Genomic DNA, 21,487 nt, shown 5'->3' with positions numbered 1-21,487 from the left:
TTGCAACTAAACTTACATGACTTGCGTAGGCTAAACCTTTTTTTATTAAGCCTCAATACAAAATACAATTTATTTTAATATCTACTATTTTATTCAGTCTTCAGCATCTGTGTGCCTGTTGGCAAAGACCTCCCCCAGCAGTCTCCACTACTACTGGAGACTGCTGAGAGAGGCTAAACTTAAACACCGAAGCCGGAGCGGTTGGCTAGTGTAAAATACGAACCAATTTGCAAACTTATTTTCATACTAATTTGTGAACAAACCTTATAATTGATGACAACGTTGTTCTTAGCGGTCATGTAATCGGCGATATTGTGATCCACGATCAGCCTGAGCAGCCGATTGAGGAGTGTCAAGTCTATCTTCTCGTATAGTTTCTCGAAGCGCGATTCGAGTAGCACGTTGCACTCGCCCTCACCGACTTCCCACACATCTTGGAGGTTGTTGATACCTGTTAAAAATCTTACATAAATGTCAAGTTATAAGAATTAAAAGATTAAATTAATTTAAAAAACAGTCCTATACTTAACAAACTTACATAAAATAAAAAACTTACATAAAATAAAAATAGAACCTTAAACTACAACAAATTACATAAAGAGTACCCCTTAGGCAAGGTCCCGAAGATGCTGGCAGCGTTTCCTCTTTGAATAGCTAGGCTAATTCTTTGTCCGAGGAAGCTGCCAGCTCTTCAGTCACCTGTGTATGACGTCTACTAATCTTTTTAAAATTTCTTTAAAAAAATAATTAATAATAATAATTTTTAGAATTAAAATAAATAACAAAAAGGTCAGATAAATACAAAGACACAATTTTTGACAGTTTATGACATATCATACTCACACTACTTGGAACGCTTAGAAATTATTGATTTTCACCCGTTTCTGTCTACAGCTATCGCACTAAAACTAAATAAATACCTCACATAAAAACACAAAATAAATACAGAAATCAGAGTTCATTTATTGCGTCTATTGAAACTACCACTGCAATTTTTAGCGCCGATATGAAGACAAACGGAACATATACAAGAATAAAATTCACTCACGTTTTTGTCATTTTATTATTTTTATTTTTATCACACATAAATATAAGTTTAAAACAATATCACAAAGTTCTTCCGATTTCAGGATCTTCATTATGATGCGGCGATAGTGCGACCAACCAAAGTGAGGTTTGTAACAAGGGGATGGTACAACCAAGATCTCCTTTGCCACAACGCACACTGTGGGCAATCGCATAATAGAACCTTCATTCTTCAGTTGTATGTAATTGTAAAACATTTATCAAACTTTGCAGATGACTCCTCGCCCAGGAAAGCTGTTCAAAGGCACCAAAACCATTATACACATCATCATCATGTCAGCCGTAGGCGTAGGACGTCCACTGTTGGACATAGGCCTCCCCCCATAGACTTTCAGTTGCTTTGGTTAGAAGCGGCCTGCATCCGCCGTGAACCTACGGCTTTAACCAGGTCATCCGTCCATCTCGTTGTTAGACGCCCTATGCTAGATTTATACACGTTTTGTCAAAATCAGAAGAAGCGTCGTTAGTCAACTTTTGCCGCATCTGTTTATATTTGGGTCAGGTCAGATTGAAAATCGGCCAGTGCTCCAGCTAAAATGTTTAAAGAAAAAACTAAATAACCATTCTTATTGTTTTAAACTAACCTTGGCACCACTTGTAGACGAGTAGCGGCGAAGGCTCAGTATCTGCCGGTTTGACCCACGGAGGCAGCAGCCGTCGTTTGTCTGCTTCGTACCACAGATACTGGTCCAGATAAGCGTCTGTGATCTTCTCTAACGGCTCCACGTCGTACACTGGGACCAGGTGAGAGTACAGGTCCATGAACTCTATTCCAACCTGTGGTCAATTAAAATAGTCAGTTTTTCAGGCTCTCTGGCTCGACTCTGAATATAAGAAAACAAATAGATACTTTTTGAAGTTAGTACAAAAGTAGACAAATGTTACTCCTCAGCTAGACACAATAAAAAAGTTAGTAATCCATACTCATAATAAGAAGGGGCGCCTAATTTGAATGAAATAAAGAACATGGCATTCAGTTGACGATTTAAGCATCTACATACATGTCTTTACCAAAAAAGCAGAAGTCGAAGCGGTTACGTAGCCAATTTGCCACGAAAACACTCTGGACACACAGATCTAACTTCTGTCTAGTGTTTTTTATTGGTGTTACTTTTCGGAGGTCCATATCAATGAACGTAAACAATAACTTTTTACTTTGCTCACCGCGACCTTATGATACCTACGTTTATGCAAGATATGCGTGTGTTCATGCAGTTCCTCCACCTCCACACAAGATCGCGGGTGAGCAAAGTTATTGTTTTAGTTCATTTTATCTAGTGATTAATAAACAAGTTAACTGCCTCACATACCTCTCTGAACGTCCTCTGCGTCAACAAATGACGCTTGATCCTCGACAGCGCCTCATGAGGATTATCGTACGCCTGTTCTATCAAACCCAGCTCTTCTCTCTGGCTTTGATTGAGTCGCGATTTAACGCTGTAAGCTTCCTTCAGTCGCTCCAATGCTAAGATGAGCAGTTTTGTGTCGTGCTTGTAGGACAGAGGAGGGAAGGGGATGGGGGCGAAGCGCCGGGATTCCAGCCAGTGGACAGTTGTTGTGTAGATCGCTACAGCCTCCTCGGGGGAGATGTATGGTCCATCCTAGAAACAAAAAATGGTTAGTCAGATGAAAATGTGCATTAAAAAATTAGTTTCATCGATTTTCTGTAAAAGGCTTGATGAGATGACGATAGTATCGGGAGATCCCTTCGACAACTTTGACATTTGTGTCATGTTTGTGATAACTAAATGAGCCAATCTCATCCAGGACGGTAACGTCCAACAGGACCTCACGTAAATAACACCATCTATATTTATTTCGCCTGTCAAGAAACCCTCATTGACAAATTACATGAAAATTACAGTCATGTGCTTTCGCATGTCATGGTGATCTTTTTAAAGAATTTTGACAACATCGAAATCGCATTTGCAGGTGGTAGAACCTTGTGCAAGGTCCGCCCGGATTGCTACCACCATCTTGCTCGCTAATCCTGCCACGAAGCAGCAGTGCTTGCACTGTTGTGTTTCGGCGTGGAGAGTAAGACAGCCGGTGAAATTACTGGCACTTGAGGTATCCCATCTTAAGCCTCTAGGCTGGCAACGCATCTGCAATACCCCTGGTGTTGCAGATGTTTATGGGCGGTGGTGATCTCCTACCATCAGGAGACCCACTTGCTCGTTTGCCATCAAGTAGAATTAAAAAAAAAAAATCGCGACTGACACAAATCTAATAATCCACTCTTTGTTGTCTACAGTGTAGCTATAATCTAGCCTGTTGGAGAGATTGTAAATAGCACTCTCTAAGACGCTAGTTCTCACCTTCAAATAGTTATGCTGCCTCTCCTGCTCAGCTTTGAGATACAGCCTCGTAAGCCGTCCCAAGTTCTTCTTGCAAACTGTTTTGTCGACGGTGGCACCGCGACGGATACGCTCACGATTGTAGTGCGCCGTATTTGTCCACCAATCCGCCTTCATTTTCACGTAGCGGAGAATCATGTTCTCTATTGGTGTGGGCAAGCCAGGTACCTGTTAAAAGATTTCATCATTAGCAGGAAAAACTCTGTACTGAAGTCCAACCAATCCTGATGTAGGGTTGCGAAGCTCGGAGACTAACACTCAAAGAAGAGAATAAGCTGAACAGAGAATTCTGCGGAAGATTCTGGGGCCGACTCAGAGAGATGACAGAAGCTGGAGGATAAGAAAGAATAGGGAAATTGAAGACCTGATATCTGAACCCAATGCTATAGGTAGCGTTCAGACTGGTGGCTCGGGCACGTGGCAATGTTGAAAGAGGATCGAGCCGTGAAGAGAGCGTACTTGGGACGACCGAGTCGACGTAGACATGTTGGTTGTCCTAGGTACTGCTGGCCTGGTAAAACCTTTTGGACCTCAGGGTAAGGCTGGCAAGAGCTAGCTCAAGATCGCAAGCGTAGCGTTATCTGTTGTTGGAGGCTAAGACCCACTTTGGGTCACTGCGCCCTGATAGTAAGTAAGTACTACTGAACTGAAGTCAAAGTGATGAGGTGCTGTGCTAATATTTATGAAAAAACTATTTATATGCAGTTTTAGTATTTATCCACTATCAGCAAATAATTTCAAAATTCAAATCATTTATTCAGTAAATTAAGCAATATAGTATCCCATATTTACTTCAAAGTTCATTGTCTTCGAGATATTTGGCATCAAAGTTGAACAATTTTAGGCTAAAAAACTGGTTTTCTGGCCATAGCTTTTGTGTTAATTAATTTCAAATGAAAACCCTAGACACGTTTTTAGGGACGTCAAAGACGAACCCAAATATGTAGATTTCGTATGTTAGATCTTTCACGTCAAAAGAGATACGAAATAAGTGTTTGTTTAGACAATGTTTAAAAAAATCATACAAAATTAAGTATTCATTTTTTTTTTCAAAATCCGGTAGACAAAAATGGAGATAAAATATTGAAGAACCGGTAGCCGTTTCACTTATAATTCTATCTGTAGTGCAAAAGTAGGAGATACGATTCAAAACTTGTCAAAAATCGATTAAAACCATGGGTAGCCCCTTAATTTATAAATCTAACCTTCCAAGGAATATTAGCCTTCCAGCACCTCCAGGCTTCAGACAAATGCTGCAAAATAGTCCTAGCCTTGTTTTGCTTGATACCCTCAGGCATCATGTCGACAATGTCGTGCATAACCGAAGCTCGCAACTCCAGGTCGAAGTGAGATTCGACGCGCTGCTTCGTCACCGTTTTAGCGACACCTAGAAAATTATAAGGGTTATTTTAGGTTGTCAGGGGAGAAGTGGAATAGAATAACTACTGTATCAGTATGACGAAATCAAGTTGCGATTACGTTCTTTTTTTCGTTTAGATAGGCCACTTGGTGGCCCGCGGGCCTGGATTTGGTCAGCCTTAAGTGTCGTTCCTTGCCCGAATCGTATAGTGCAGAAACCCCAGACCCGCTAGTCTTGTGCCGAGATACAGCTGCTACGGCCTCTGTATTATACTCTTAGAATATACATGCGTCTGAATTTACCTTTGGAGTGTCGTCCTTCGAACTGCCTGGACAAGAGGTTGCCGAGCCAGCGCTCCAGAAGAGGCGTGATGCCTCGCATGAAGAACAGCCAGACCCGCCAGCCCGGCGCCCAGATACCGCAGCCGGGGCCTTTTGATACTGGTCCCTGTGTTCAAACGATTCAAGTTTATGCCTCAAATAATATCGTGTATTGACTAAATTAAAATGACGAACTATGATGAAATAACATGCCGTAATTTGGGCTAGCTAGGTCCTGCCTGATGCTGTATGTAAAACATGCTTGTATGATGTTTGATTTGTGGCGTGCATTAAGGGTAAGCAGACTAGTGCTGCCTATACATATTATATTTAAGAATAAATCATCGCCAATCTTAACTTATCCATCAAAAGTTGGCGTTAGTTGTTTCTCTCTTGTAGTCAATACTTTAGAATTTCAGATCATGGAAATTCATGTGATTGAAACGCAGACTAATTAGCTATTATCACACCTGTTTGGTTTGTCCAAAACTTACTTAAACTAATACAATTTAAAAATGCAGATATAGTTAACTACAAAGGTTGACTGGCAGAGATCCCTGCAGGGATAAGTCCGCCTTTGTACTTAACACAACTTTTATTTATGTAACCTTTTTGTACAGTACCGTATTGAACCTGTAGTAGATGAGATGCTTCAAATCCTTGCACATCCTGATCTGTCGCATCAGCTTGTATTTGTACCGGTACATGCCAGTCAGCTGGCCCACGTGAGCGAAGATGTACTGTAGTCCGTCTGAGAGTTGGAACGAGTCCACATTGTTCAGGCGATACTGGACGTGGGAGTCTACTATGAGCTTCGTAAGACGCAGAATCTCGCGGCACAAATGGAAAGCTGCAGAAGATTAAATATTTATAAAACATTTTTGTTGCAATACAACCAAAAATCACTTTCCAACCACCTCCAAGTAATCATCAACCTATATTAAATATACTATGCAAAGGCTGGACTACGATGTTCAGTGGTAAAAGATACGCTTATACAACGTAAATAACAGTAAAGAAAAAAATTACAACATTTTTGAAACACTATGCATCAACTGACCATTTCCGAATCGCGATTTCTTTCTCTCTTTGGTGGTAAGCGTCTTCACAGGTTTCAAGTTGAAGTTGTAGTCCAAATGCAAGTAATTCAAGTTCTTGCGGTGAATAAGGAGATTGAGCATGTTGTACCCTTGGCGACAAACCTGCAGGCCCGCTTCCACCCAGTCTAGGGTTGTGGTTTGGAAGAACTTTGTTGATTTAAATGATCGGAACAAATATCTGAAAATAAACGGTCCATGAATACTTGTACTTTTACAGATAGACATGTGATTAATAAAAGTGTTATTTGTCACCTCTTTTTCTGCGGCTTTGGAGGTCTATGCTTCAATGAATTGAGCACATAGTACTTCAGAAGTTTCTGGTATGATACCCTGACTTTCACAGGCTGTCCAGGTGGGCAATGTTCCTTGTACCATGTCTTTACAAGTGGTACATCGATAGCACGACGAGTGCGACCTTAAAACAATAATGAGTTAATCATGAAACTGTAAAAAACAATTACACAACTAACTGCAAATAAATTTTGCCATAATTGGTTCTTACCTGATCTCATGTTGAAGGGCCTCGGGGCCCAGAGCAAGGCAATGCCATTAGCAGTATTATCAGTGTACAAGGCAGTTTCTTGCAGGAATGGAGTGACTTCTTCAGGCAGCACATACTCCTCTTCATCAGGAACTGGATCCAGGGACTTAACTGAATGCCGGTGTGATATTGGGTTGATCAGGGGATCAAAGTAGAAGGCTGGTAGGTCTGGATCCTCTGTTTTGATGTATATCACGTTTGGTGTGTGATACCTATTAAAAGTAAGAATAAATTTAATATGAAACTTCCAAAAAAAATAATTTTAAAAAGTTTTATTTAGCAAGATATTTTCTTACCAAGACAGCTGAACAAAGTGTGGTAGGTTATTGTACAGATAAGGGAAGGCGATCCTGTACTCAGTTCTGATTGGCTGCCGAATGATGATTTTGTTGATGTCATTGAACTCATTCCAGTCTTCATCACCAGCTGAATTGTCTTTGACGAGGGGCTCAAACTTAGGGCCACCTGGTATAGCCATGTTCAGAGCTTTGGCAGTGAAGAAGCTCTTTGAATCGAAAAGATAGAAGTAATTGTCATCTACCAAGTCAGTAAGCAGCTGATTGGCTAATCTATATAGAGTAGCCATTTGTGGCAGAGTGAGGTTCCAACGTCGATATGTAGAACCATTTACATGCCTCGTGCCTAATAGAGGCTTGTGGTCATAGAACCAGGATGCTACAGCTCCATCCTCATCTGAATCCAACTCAATTTGAATAGCTTCCAATGGTTCAACATCAAGGATGTTATCAGCATAATCTAAGGGAGGTTCCTCATCATCAAAGGGAGGGAACCTCATTCTTTTGAAGTGCCTACGGTCACGCTTCTCTCTTCGCATCATGATCCACATGGTGCCCCACTGTGCAATATAAACAGGTTCAATAACCCATGGTATCTCATTCACAAATGTGATAGCTCCAGTGATGTGGTATAGAACTTTGACATCCCTGATTTGTTCCCATGGCATGGGCATATTCTCAAGAAGTTTCATAACTGCATGTGGCATATACTTTAGGGCTCCAAGGTACACGCGTTTGTCGTGACGGTATTTGCGACTAGTCATGTCACCATGGTCTCTTATGATCTTCCTGATGTGTTCAGGAGGCATGTCTTCTTTTTGTGCATCTACAAAGCCAAACTTGCGCTTCTCGGAGAAGCGTTTTGACTGAAGTTGAAGCCATTTTTGAGCTGTAAATGAATTAACAAAATTGCCATAAAAAGGAACCAAATATCAAGACTTGCATGTATTTTTTTTTGGAAAATTTCAACATTTTTTTTTTTCAATTTATCATTTTTATTTATTATTTTAACTTTTTTTGTTCGAGGCTTAAGTGCACCTGTGTGACTATGCCAGCTTCATTGCAAGACTCGATTATTTTTACTTAAAACAGAATGCGCTCTTGGTTAATACAATACAATACAATACAAAGACTCTTTATTGTACACCAGACATAGTAAGCGATACAGAAAACAAATTATTAAAATTACAAGGTGAGCAATAGGCGGCCTTATCGAGCGATCTCTTCCAGGCAACCTTTTTTACAGAAAGAAGGAAGGACTAGTTTACAACAGCAAGCAATTAAATTAAGCAATCGTTTGAGGTCATTCCGTGATTTCAACTTTAGAATTATTCATAATAAATTAAGAAATTCACAACCACATATCACTACATGATATGATTGTAACCTATGTAGCGAAAACGGCCTCCATACAGAGAACATGATTGTCAGGTTATTGGCACTGATTATGTAACTCCTCCTTTTTGAAGTCAGTTAAAAAACCAACTGGGAGTTGAAAAATTCTTTGCCTATCAAGTCATGGGCTATAATTTAGGATGTGGATGAAAGGATAAATGTTAGCAACAACAGCATTTTCCATTGTGTCTGGTATGGAAAATTATATCCATTGCCATTAATGTTACCCCATAGGAAATAGTTTTGGCAAATAACTACATGGCAAAACCTTATAAAAGGGGCAATTAATAAATGTAAAAAGAGACATAGTAAAAGTTCACTTAAAAATAATAGCACAATAGGTTGACAATAGACATGCCTCTAGCTCGCATATTATTGAGCAAGTAGCTTGCATGCTTTTTTTACCCGACTGCCCAAAAGAGAGTTATTTTAATGTTATATTTTAATGAGGCTTTAGTACACTAGGTAAATGTGTCTATGTCAACCTCATGGCGAGCATCAGACACAATGTTACACTGTCCCTTGTACCAAAACCTAGTCGCTGGATGCAAGGGCCTGTCTAATGAACTTGTAAATCTGCAGCTTGCATGCTTGTGTCATATTTATATGAAGTGTGATATGAGCACCAGCGATGCTACAGCCAATTGCAAGATAATATCTCAGTAACAAGGAAATATTTTTATTTGTACAGAAGTAGGTATAAAATGTGCTAGTTTTCATTTACTTTACCCATGTTAATATTTCCTAGTCTATGTAATACAAGTATTTATAGTAAAACTCCTACAATGTTTAAATTTTTATATTGAAGGCAGCATCCCAGAATTTCGTAAACACATATTTGTATGGCGCTGAGATGCTTAGCAATTTGTGTCATCGCTAAAAGTGTATGGCGAATATTCATTTATGGATAGTAAAACAATGATAATTAAAAGAAATGTGCAAATGCAAAATGCAGAATGATCTTGAACCATAATTATTATAGGTTGCATTTACAGAGGATGTGTTGTGAATAATGTGTTTGTAATGAACCAAACAGCTTTGCGGAGCAAGAATAGGTAAATGAAGCTTCTCTATTGATTCCGGACAAATTCCTTGCAAAGCATCCTCACACATCTCTGGTGGAAATGCAGCCTATCACTAGAATCAATCAATATTCAAACAACTTTTCCGATAACTACATTCAGATTTCGAGTCTTGTGATAATCCTTTGGAATTAAAATAATAACCTTTCTTTTCAGCATTGCTACTTGTGTGGTCATTTCAATCCATACCTACTTACTGGTGAGTAAAATGTACTTACTTTTTTCTTTTATCTTTTCTTCGGGAATGTGGTGTGGTTTAGGGGGCTGCGATGGCGGGACGGGAGGGGCAGCAGCAGCGGCCGCAGCGTGCGCCTGTAGAGCGGCTTGCTGCGCTGCGGCTAACTGCTGCTGTGCCATCATTGTGGCCCATGGGTTGGGCCCCAGCAGGTAAGGCGGCAGCGACATGGCTAACCGCCTTCTACAACAAAAACAATTCAACACATCACATGGCGCACAACAAAAAAAGCAACGCGTCGCCGTAAACAAGCGCAACGGAAAACACATATTTTATCATAGCAATGATTAAACAGGACACTTACAGGTATTTTTACACTTATTTCACTATCTCAATCCTAATTCGTGAAGCATTACTTCATGATCAAAAACTGAAATAAAATGCAATGCCGCATAAGTACCACTTAGCGTTAGCGGCCATTTGCAAAATGTTTTTTTTTTCTAGCCGCTTTCGGTCAGTGTTGCCAGATGCTAGAATACAAAAGAATAGCCAAATAACCAGATGACGGAATACAAAAAGCGGGAGCTGCGCTTTCAAAACGCGGATTTTTAAATGAAAATGCGGATTTGCGGAATACGTTTATAGGTTTTTTTGGCACGTTGAAAGGCAAAGAAAAATCATAGTACAACTAGTGCTTCCGCTGCGCCGTACTTAAGCATTTGGCTGTTTCGTTCGTTCGAAGTTTTGAATTTACCACATTTTTCCACGAGCAAGTGGTAACATTTAAAAGTTGTTCGTGTATAATATTTTCAAAAAACAGCGGGGCCAGTGGCAAAAACGCGGGGTAAAAAGCGAAAAAGCGGGGTGTCTGGCAACACTGCTTTCGCTTGTGTTGCCATTGCATGTCTCGTCGTACTATTTATTACTATTACTGCTATTATTACTTACTTATTCTGCCTCGTATAATACACGTAAGGTTTGATTTGTATATAGTTTGTTTGTGGTGTAGGTAGGGATCTGTAGAAAGATTCTTTTACAAAATAAAACCTATTCTTATAATTCTATTATTTTCCATACTTACGCTTTTTTTTTAAGTCCACTATAAACAAAATTTAATAACCACGAAGTGATAACATTAAAACTAAACTAAACCTAATTCAAAACTAAACTATTTTCGAGCGTACGTGTCGTGTGGTCCCTCTTGCTCTCGTATTAAATATAGTGTAAGTGTCAGAGGGATCGCACGACACGAACTTCGAGTTCCGTAGTAGCCCTGCTGATTGCAACTTAGGGTTGCAAGTGCAAGTTCACTTACGTCATCGAGACGAGAAGTGTAGGAAGATGAGATACATGGTAACGTTATCAATAATGTAAAAAAAGTCTCGAGTCTGCCCCTTCTCATTATTTAGTACCAGAATAGCACAAACGGCATGTTATAGCTTTAATCCCGATATTTCCACGGGGTCCACATAGAATCCTAATTTTAAACTCTACACGTAAGTACCTATAGATATATGAAATAATGTTTATGGGCGAAACTCACTCTTTGTCGGTTTGAGGGCTATCGTGTATGAACTCGCCGCTAGAGTGTAGCTTGAGGTCTTCGAAGTGTCAAAATGTCAAATGAATATTTTGCATTACCTGAAATTAATTATGACAATTTATGCGTTATGTATGGGGAATGAATGTCTGTGTTTTGAGACAGTTTTGTCTTTCTGACACTTTTGTCCTCCCTTTTTTCCGAACAAAACGAGACTACACACGCAACACTGTTTGCTCGATATTTTTATGGTACGGTTTTAAGCCAATTAAGTATGTTGTTAATCTAAACTTTGTTTTCACGCCCGTAATAACAGACTTTGAAAGCCACACTTAAAAACCTCACGCAACAGTAGCGCCATCTAGAAAGACAAAAAACGATAGCCCTATTGATTTCTCCTCTGATCCACTCAAAAGTTCACTGGTAGAGAAAGGGATAAGTAAGTCCGCCTTTGTACTAGTATCTCAAAATTTGTTTCAGTTCTTTTGTACAATAAATAGTTTACATACATACATACTAGCTGTTTCCCGCGACTCCGTCCGCTCACAATTAGTTTATCTCGCCAAATATGCAATTTTCCAGGATAAAAAACTAGGTATCCTATATGTTCTTTCCCGGGACTCAAATTATCTGTATACCTACCGAATTTCATCTAAATCGGTTCAGCGGTTTAGACGGAATGAGGTCACACAAACAAACAGACTTTCGCATGTATAATATTAGTGGGATGAGAATGGGATGTACTTAAAGCTATGTACAATACTATATATTTATTATTTTGTGGAATAAATAAAGTTCTAATTAAAACATTCAAAAATAATAATGAACAACCTTTATTAATCTCTAAATTCCAGTGGAGGTGGAAGAACCAAGTCTTCTAAACTAACAGTTACACTCTCTAACTCCATGTTAATATCATTCACTGTTTCTTTGATTAATTCTTCATCTGTTGATACCTCACTATCGTCTTTTGTTTTGGTTTGTATGGAACATTCAATGATTTGAGTCATAGCTTCGGCAAGCTCCGAGTCCGAGCCAGTAAAAGGATCATTAGTATCATTCCTCAAACCACCTTCGTTAATATGTACATCAGAAATGATTATCGAGCCATCAATGAAGGCCGTATTATTAGCAGTGTCATCCTCATCGTTATCAAAGTTTTCATTTCTTGCTTCTTCGAAATAGTTATCTTCATTTTCATCGCCATCATTTGTATTTTCTGGATTTTGATTAATGTTATTATTGTCAAGATGCATCATAGTATTTAAAAGCTCAGTCGAGGATTTAACACCTCGACATTCTGTAGTAGCGAGATTGTGTATTAAATCTCTATTTTCTTTATCATCTCCATCGGTGTATACTATGGGTCTTTGTTGAGATCTGTTGATTGATAGTGGTATTCGATTAAGCTGATCACTAGATGAATACGAATTCCTAGAATTTATTACTCCATCGTTCGAAGGTTCTTGTCTAGTATTAGACACGGACGAATTATTATCACTTGTGTCAATATAGTTATTTGCTCTGCGTCGTTGTACCTTGAGTCTCTCTATTAATTGAGGATTATCTTCTTTGAATTTGATCTTTATGTTCCTTATAAAACTTTCGTTATTTGGGTGTCTCCTTGATTCTTTTCTTATTGCAGCGTTGAGTTCATAAAGTAATCTGTTATCACTTTTAAATTTAGAGTTTGTATCCTGGTGCTAAAAAGTGTAATTTCATCATCGTAAAAAAACATTTGAATGACTGAAATAATGTTAAGTTGAAGTGTTCAACTAAATTAATTTTTATTACATTTCTGTTTTTATCGATTAATTCAGCTAATTCCCATGCAAGTTGAATTGTTCCTGATGGCAAATTTGTTTTCGCTGCTAACGACAAACCATAGTTCTTTATATTCGTAATTCCTGATTTAATTTTATGTTCATAGACAAGTCGCTTTTGCAGTTCTGGCGAATTTGTCATTTCTTCTTCTCTGACTTCAGTGTGCAAACTGTAAGTAATTTATAATATTTAATAACTAACACACGATAAGTACTTACCTTGAACGTGGAAACTTACTTGACGACATTAAAATATAAGTCCTGCAGTCTCGTCAAATACATGAAATGCGTTGTGAAAAAGATAAAAGCATCACTTGCAAGTAGGTCTTCACATACTGCCCAAGCTATACTAGTTCCTTCTTCTGTTGACGTTCCCCTGAAAAAAGATGTTATGTAGTGATAGTTGAGTAGGTGATAATTCTAAATCTAACCTACCTAATTTAATCTAAAATTATTAAATTTTAATGTAAGAGAAAGTTAAAATGTAAGAAGCTCACCTACAAAGTTCGTCTATTATTACCAAGCTTGATGTAGTCAAACCTTTCAAAATATGCTGTATTTCTTTCATCTGTAACATGATGTCGAAATCAAACGAAAAGTAGATACTTGCAGTTTTATGACTAAAGATGTGACAATGTTTAAAATACATCTGTTAAATTTGTACCTCAATGACATAAGTAGAGGCATTCAACTCAACACTATCGTTAAAGCCTATTCGTGAGAAGACACGGTCACAAATTCTGAGAACAGCATTTGTTGCTGGCAGGAAACACCCAACCTATAATGAAATTAAGGTTTGAAGTCGACAGATAATTCAGTTTTTACTTTAACTGACTTCTGAATAAAATTTATAATAAAAATTTAATTTTCAATACAAGCTTATTTCTTTAGAATTTTAGATGATAATAATACAAAATAAACCTGCGCCATAATTTGCAATACAGCAATTTGTTTTATGTAGATGCTTTTGCCACCCATATTCGGGCCGGTTATTATTGTGAAGTTTTGCTCTGGGCTGGCATACTGAAACATTACAATAATATCGTCACTACTTTGAAAAAATCTAGTATCTCAAATCAATACGTCAACAAAATTGACCTTTGAAATAATGTTCGTAAATAATTTATTGAAAATTTATTTCTTTTAGTTCATTAGTTCAATGTTCGTAAAGTTCAATTAGAAAAGTATCAATTTTGAGATACGAGCTTTTTTCAAAGTAGTGACGATATTCTAGCTAGTCAAATTCTTCCAAACAAAGGTCATATAAAATTATGATAACTAAAAAAAAACACTCACAATATCATTAGGGACTGGCATGGTTTGGCTATTGTAGTCCAAAAGTGGGTGAATACTATTGCGTATATCGAGGTGGTTGCTGAAATCTGGTCGTGTGTATGACCCTACTGTGCTAGCCTAAAAGTAAGTTATTAAATCAGATCTTACATACAATCCCGTTTTCTAGTTTGGTACATATAAATTAAATTTAATAACTTTACTTGAGCTATGGACAGTAGAATGTCTAATTCGGCAACGTTCTCACAAAGTTTGTACAGACTAGACATGAATGGTCGCAGGTCCTTTAAAAGACTTCCAATCACACTGAAAAAATATTATAATTATTTAATCAAACTTAAAATGAATGTGATCTTGAAATTGTATGAATGGATTCAATAGCTCGAGGGCCAAAGAAAAAAGATGCGGGTTATCCCCATTAGCTAAAAAATCGTTACTCAAAGTGATATTAATATTTACATATTGCTCATTTTCTGAATTTCATTCAAAGACTCCTTAGCCTGCTGATCAAGAACAACTAATTCTTCTGTTGTCATTGAAACTCTCGTACCATTATTTTGTACCTGGAATTGGATTCAAAGCATCATACTTATTTTGACACATTGTAGGAAAATAGACAGATGATATCTTAGCGATATTTAAGCGAGTGGTTGAGTGTGATGTATCAAATAAGTTGGCAAATAGACATCGACATCAAATCAATGATCTTAATAACAAATAAAATTTTCAAGTGTTGAGGTTTAGAGCGAGTTATTTTTAGTTTCTTCATTCTTTTTTAATTTCTTTGCATTTACATTTTGTTAAATAATATTTTCGACTTTAATATTTAATGAATATCAAAAAAAGTTCTTATCTCCTTTAAGTCCAATAAAGTTATGGTAATACCTGTATAAAGATTGGAGGTAGCTCTTCAACGTTGAAATTTCTTCGATTATTTGGAGAAATTGTTAGTACAATATGGAACCCTTTCATCATGTTTTGATTTAGTCTTATCGGCAATTCGTACGATTCCCCCAAATGCTCTACTATCTTCTGAATGTCATCGATAAGTTCAGAGTAAGTCCTCCGAGCCACATCTAATAGTCCATTTATATCGGGCTTTACAGCAAAACACCTCTGGAGACTTCCCATGGCACCCTTCTCTAGATGAGCGTCATCTTGGATTATATTTTTTATCCGTTCAGATATTTCATTGAATTGGGGGTTTTCGAAGTCCTTTGCATTAAAATTAAAACAAACACCATAAGATTAAATAGTTATCATTGTTTACAAAGAAAACCGGCCAAGAGCGTGTCGGACTCCGTAGCCATTACGAAAAAATTAAGTAATATTTTTCTAAGGATTTCGTATATTGTACGGAAGATTCCAAGTTTAGGTATATTTTATACCTTAAGCTGCTATTTTCTCTTAAACTATTGAGAATTTTCAAGAAAACTTAACCGTTAATAGTTTTATGTGTTAGTCTGTTATACTTACTACAATCCTGATTTTATTCAAATTTTCCCACCCAGTGGTTAAGATTTTAGAGGGGAGGGGGGGGGACGCTCGATTTAATAAAAAATTGCACTTCAAAGTTAAATATTTTGCAAACATATCACTGAATCGAAAAATCGTTTTGGAAACCCCGTAATGGTTATAAAAGACCTATCCAACAATACCACACACTACAAGTTTGGATGAGAAAAAAAAATCACCTCCACTTTACGTCTATGGGAGGTACACTAAAATTTTTTTTTTTATTATTTTATTATACCTCTTTGTCGGCATAGTTTACATATATATTCGTGCAAAAATTACAGCTTTCCAGCATTGATAGTCCGTGAGCAAAGCCGCGGACGGACAGACAGACAGACATGGCGAAACTATAAGGGTTTCGTTTTTGCCATTTTGGCTACGGAACCTTAATTAATAGCCGTAATGAATTATGTAACGCTTTACCATTTTCATTTTTTGAAGTCTCCCGCTGTTAGCTACTTTCAGTGCTTCAACAAGCTTTGGTACCATTTCCAAAGTGGTTTTTAGTAGTAGTACCTGATTCAACTGGGCCTCACCCATCTTGTTCATGTCTTGGTTTTGTGGCTCAACACATAGTAACAATATTCTGTCGATGTCTGATAATTTCTTAACCACATCCTAAAAGAGCATCGTTCGATGTTGTTTTAAAGTGTGAATCATAGATAAGATAGGTCCTATCTGATAGGACATAGGAGTTTACTGATGTTACCGAAATATGCATATCAATCAATAGAAGAAGGGATGCATAAGCATATTTGTTATTGAATCACTTTTTTTACCCTGCTTCTCCCTTACCAACCGTGGAACACGGCTACATCTGTGCGAGACATACAATACCTATATATTAATATGCAGAACCCCTTGCTCCTCTACCACAAAAAAAAAATACAATATATTTGTCACAAATCGCCAATTATCACAAATATTACTCAAACTACTAACGTTTTTCATTTATATAGACGTAATTGTGGTGCATAAATAATAGGTGGCGAAGATACAACGCAAAAATATTGTAGCTAGTACATTTATGTGGGCCTCAGCAAAATAATGCCTGAATATTGATTCAGGCATTACTTTGCTGTATCGTTATTATCATAAGCGAACTAAAATAAAAATTGAATCGGTTTTAATGCCGCATAGGTTTTGCTTAATATTATTTTAACTTACCTGTAATCCTATCATCAATCCAGATTCATTTTCAATTAGATCCTGAACAGCATCTAGCCTATTTTCAATGAACTCCTTTTTGCATGACGGCTGTAGTATTGCTGCCCTCAAAGCTCTGATTCCACCAACCGTATAAGTTGGACCTAATACTCCTAGGAGACAACAAGTTGCCCCCGCTGAAGGTAGCAAAGGTTGCACCAGTTCCAGTTGAGTTGCTGTTCCTACATCTATCAAAAATAAGACAGCTGTATTACCCTTTCCATTCGTAAACAAGTACTTAATATTTGTAACTTTTATACGAAAAGTACCAATTATCATTGTATTCTCTGATGAATGATATTCGATTTTCAGGGATTCTCTCGCAAAAACTACACATTGGATGTATTCCACATATTTAAGTACTGCTGCAGCTGCTGTTAATGCATAGAATCTGAAATCGCGTAAAATTTATTTTTGTAAGACATTTATTAGAAATGAATCCACATAAAAATGATTTACATAAGTAAAAGAATCATTACAAATGTTCCGATAATTGTATAAAGTGATATTTCAGATTATTTATTATCCTAGTAGTTTTTTTTGTGATGCGCAGACTCACTTGTCAAGAATCTGAAGAAACACAGGGCTGTAGTGGGGTGCACATAACGTCTGTATATGTTGACGACCTACAGCATCATTAAAGTGTCTTCGTTGGACCGTAGTCAAGTTTAACAAAGGATATTGGTCTCTTATGAGCTGATAAAGCTGGCTAGGTTGCACGCCTTCGCAGAATGTGTTGGGAACTATTATCTGTCGATATAGATATTGTATCTTTACATTAACCTTGCTGTATGTAGGACTGAAGAGCGGTGTTAATTTTTTTTAAGTACATAAATACATACAAAGCATTTGATTGTTGTTAATTGATTTTAATTTATTTATATTAATACCAAATAAAAAAACTAGTGTAGTACTAGAAGCATATTATATACTAAAGTCAATTTTAAAGGTACATTAAATAGTAGGTATTGGCTGCTTATACTTACTTCGATAGGATTGAAATAATTTATCTTAGTCATAGTGTGCGTGTACAGAAGCGAGTCGCTGAATTGACAAAGCACTAAATTGGGATGCCTTAAGTCAATTGCTGCCATACCTATCTCACCACGTGCCATACCTCTGCCTTCTGATATAGCTGAAATTACAATGCATATTTTTCGTGATCACGTGTCATAACATTTTTTAATTGTCTAATACATTTCATCAAAACTGACCTAAAATAACGCTAGGTTCCACAGCGGTGCTAGATGATCGGGCTGATCTAGTTCCGCTATATCCACCTGAAAGTTGACCTATAGAGGTTACTGAGCATTTCAAAAAATAAATCTCACAGAAAGTATATATATAGACTAAGAAGCCAGTTTCTCACGTGTCGCACATTGTTATTATACGATAACAATCAAAACTAATAACTATAACAAGACGAGCTACAAAAACGAAATCATACCTCTGCTACTGCTGCTGATGTATCTCAATGCATTCGGTCTGTTCTTAGGTGTGCAGAAGTCTGATTCAGCTGCTGCTGAATCGCTAGCCAATACTCTTGGTTGCCTTGCTTTGCCGCTGGATGATGATTCCGGCTTGGTAGAGTTAGAGTTTTGGAGTAATCTTAAAAATATATATTTTTTCTTAGCATTTAAATTTACAACAACGGTTCTTTATATTTGTCCATCGATCATCATTTTAGTGTGGTGTTTTACTTATTATATTAATCAAGTTAATTATAACCTACTTATAATTACAAGCGTTTTAGGTATTTTTTTCCAATGAATATAGCACTATGAATTCAGAGGTAAAATCAATAAAAACAAAGATTATTGAAGCTTTTATTATAATTTACCCTTAGTAGCTCAAGGAAGTTGCTTAAGGTATTTAAAAATAGAATAATGATGAATGTAACCTCTCTCTTTAGTTATTGTTTATTTTCTCTGACCTCGACTGCACCTAACACTTCGTGTGTGAATGATCCGCGTGATGTAATTCACATGCGAACATTTATTTATCGATAACCGTTTTGATAACAAATTGGCATTATAATTTTATTTTCTATTTCTATTATTCTTTATTAATGAACTTATGACTTTTGTTTTGGTTTAATTATTATTGAGCTAAGTGTGACGTACTTTGCTAATACGTTACCTTAGTTACAAATCAATTCTGAATGTCACTATAAAACATGGTTGTGTGAATAAGTAATTCTTTTCCCAAATTATATATAATTGGCTCTACAATCTTTGCTTCTTATTAAATCCATAACACTAAGAACGTTACTCGGCCTCTACTCCGAGAAGAAATGGTATTTAAATTTCACTCCATTAGTATAATTTATATACTTACATATAAATAAAGTAAGCTAAAATATACCTATACCTAAAATCGAAACTAGACTAAAAATTATCTACATTGCTTTTTTGACACTGGCAACATTCTTACGCTTTTATTCTTTATTCTAATTTTTCAACCAGAAGTAAAAAATAGCATTGTTTCCGCAAAAAAAAAGATTAAAGTGCAGTTTTCACGTTACGAATAAAATTATCCACAACCTTGAATAATCTAATACGTAGAATCCAATACATCATTTTAATCAGTGGCGTAGAACTAACTATACCATCTGGGGCCAGTGGCAAATTCTTTTGATGGGGCCGTATCAGTAAAAATCGTCACGTTGTACTTAATTTGATTTTAAGTAAAATAAAATACTCAGGTACAATGTTAAAAAAATATTTCTGAGCTCGCGGCCTCTTTGACAGAGGCCCTCTTGGGTCGGGGGCCCGTGGCATTTTGCCAGCCCTGCCACCCTATAGTTACGCCACTGATTATAAATATAACCATTTATAGGTATAGTAGAGGTATAGCCACTTGTACTATTACTTATTCTGTGGTATAGCCCCGCAATCTACTACGAAACTCGAAACTCGAAGTTCGTGTCGTGCGGTCCCTCTGACACTTATACTATTTAATACGAGAGCAAGAGGGACGGTACGATACGAACTTCGAGTTTCGTAGTAGCCCTGCTGGTCCTATACTACGAAGTACAAAATTCGAACTTTGTCTCTTGCCGTTCCGTTGACGCATTATGTTATGTTATTCAATACGAGAGTGATAGCAGGGCTACTACGAAACTCGAAACTCGAAGTTCGTGTTGTGCGGTCCCTCTGGCACTTATACTATTTAATACGAGAGCGAGAGGGACCGCACGACACGAACTTCGAGTTTCGAGTTTCGTAGTAGCATTGCAGGGACGATACGATACGAAATTCGATTTTTGAATTTCGTGCCCTGGCTGTAGCCATTCGAATTTTTCTACTCGTAACGGTAAAACCACAATACACACAAGTAAAACTGAAAACCATGAATTATTCATACTTGCGCTTCAAACTTTTTAGGGCTCCAATGGATAGAAGGTATTTTCGGTTTTGACGTATATTCGCCATTATTATTATTATTGAGAGAGAGAGAGAGAGAGAGAGAGAAACATTCATTTACACATATTCGATACAGATAAAAATACATTATAAGGAAAAAAATAAAAATAACATCGAATAGTATAAAGTGGACCCCACTCAGCATAGTGTAACGGCAAGCCGCAACCCATTTAAAAACTAAAACATATAAAAACATACACCACACTATGAGGACACGAACGCCAGCGGAAGGAAGTTCGCAAATAAACTATTGATTATTGATGAATTGGTATCGCGGACCACTATTCGGAATTGTTGATTTATTTGGCAATAATGATGGTTTGTCAAATACGAGCGTAACGGTAAAACTGAAAACCATGAATTTATACTTACTTGCGCTTCAAACTTTTTAGGGGCTCCAATGGAGGCCCCATAGAAGATATTTTCGGTTTTGACGTAGATTCGCCATTATTATTATTATTGATGAATTGGTATCGCGGACCACTATTCGAAATTGTTGATTTATTTGGCAATAACGATGTGCCACCACGAATTCCTGTTTGTCAAATAGAATTAATTTAAAATTGCTAGGAAGTGAAAAGCTAGGAAGTAGCTGAGTTTCGTAAAAGGACTTACCCCAAGAAAATTCTTTCCTCACTAGGTCTTTCTTTGACTTTTTATTTATTTTATTTGAATTTATTGTTTCTCTTTGCACAACATTCATTGTAATTTTATGAATGCTATTTGTTTTAGTGCTAGTTCCATTACCTACAATATTAGGATTCGAGCTTCAAACTTTTGCAAACTTTTTCTTCGCGCCTTTTTACGTATGGTCCTTATTAAGCTTTAATTTTTAGGAGGTAGTTTTATTTATCAAATTAAATATTGTAATTTATTTTTTAAATCTTAATCCTTAATGTTTTGAAAGTAATATATTAAGATGATAAAAATAAAACAAAATCGGAACTTTCAAAATCCTTTAACAAATATACAT

At 36.9% G+C, this 21,487-nt stretch overlaps 2 protein-coding genes across 7 annotated transcripts in view; both read right to left on the bottom strand.

Annotated features, from left to right (window-relative positions):
• Prp8 (pre-mRNA processing factor 8) overlaps positions 1–10,206 on the bottom strand; it is a 33,534-nt gene extending 23,328 nt beyond the window's left edge. The window contains exons 1-13 of the mRNA XM_074100731.1: positions 10,077–10,206; positions 9,756–9,955; positions 7,061–7,949; positions 6,726–6,976; positions 6,476–6,638; positions 6,184–6,401; positions 5,747–5,973; positions 5,106–5,250; positions 4,649–4,830; positions 3,405–3,611; positions 2,397–2,687; positions 1,671–1,863; positions 264–451 (exon numbers count right to left, since the gene is read on the bottom strand). Coding sequence (XP_073956832.1) covers positions 264–451; positions 1,671–1,863; positions 2,397–2,687; positions 3,405–3,611; positions 4,649–4,830; positions 5,106–5,250; positions 5,747–5,973; positions 6,184–6,401; positions 6,476–6,638; positions 6,726–6,976; positions 7,061–7,949; positions 9,756–9,942 — 3,141 coding nt within the window. The 5' untranslated portion in view covers positions 9,943–9,955; positions 10,077–10,206. The remainder of the gene's footprint in view (positions 1–263; positions 452–1,670; positions 1,864–2,396; positions 2,688–3,404; positions 3,612–4,648; positions 4,831–5,105; positions 5,251–5,746; positions 5,974–6,183; positions 6,402–6,475; positions 6,639–6,725; positions 6,977–7,060; positions 7,950–9,755; positions 9,956–10,076) is intronic.
• Positions 10,207–12,069: 1,863 nt separating this feature from the next.
• LOC141436922 (mutS protein homolog 4-like) lies at positions 12,070–21,328 on the bottom strand. 6 transcript variants are annotated; one of them, XM_074100050.1, is made up of 19 exons: positions 21,130–21,327; positions 20,887–21,049; positions 18,537–18,697; positions 18,304–18,381; positions 18,076–18,224; positions 17,649–17,839; positions 17,359–17,480; positions 17,051–17,277; positions 16,307–16,501; positions 15,254–15,583; positions 14,828–14,931; positions 14,572–14,674; positions 14,372–14,488; positions 13,997–14,098; positions 13,740–13,853; positions 13,573–13,643; positions 13,314–13,451; positions 13,047–13,245; positions 12,070–12,955 (listed from the first exon to the last, which is right to left on the bottom strand). In XM_074100050.1, exons 1-19 carry the CDS (start codon positions 21,215–21,217, stop codon positions 12,089–12,091), a joined length of 3,519 nt encoding a protein of 1,172 aa, XP_073956151.1. In that variant the 5' UTR covers positions 21,218–21,327; the 3' UTR covers positions 12,070–12,088. The 6 variants fall into 6 exon arrangements, with proteins under 6 accessions (XP_073956151.1, XP_073956152.1, XP_073956148.1 ...); XM_074100051.1 differs by having other exon boundaries at positions 18,304–18,369; positions 21,130–21,326; XM_074100047.1 differs by having other exon boundaries at positions 17,051–17,480; positions 21,130–21,328.
• Positions 21,329–21,487: the final 159 nt, after the last annotated feature.

Source organism: Choristoneura fumiferana, chromosome 17 (assembly GCF_025370935.1).
Source record: "Choristoneura fumiferana chromosome 17, NRCan_CFum_1, whole genome shotgun sequence".
NCBI classification, from domain to species: domain Eukaryota; kingdom Metazoa; phylum Arthropoda; class Insecta; order Lepidoptera; family Tortricidae; genus Choristoneura; species Choristoneura fumiferana.
The sequence above is the reverse complement of the archived record's forward strand: the minus strand, read 5'-3'. Positions and strand labels throughout refer to the sequence as shown.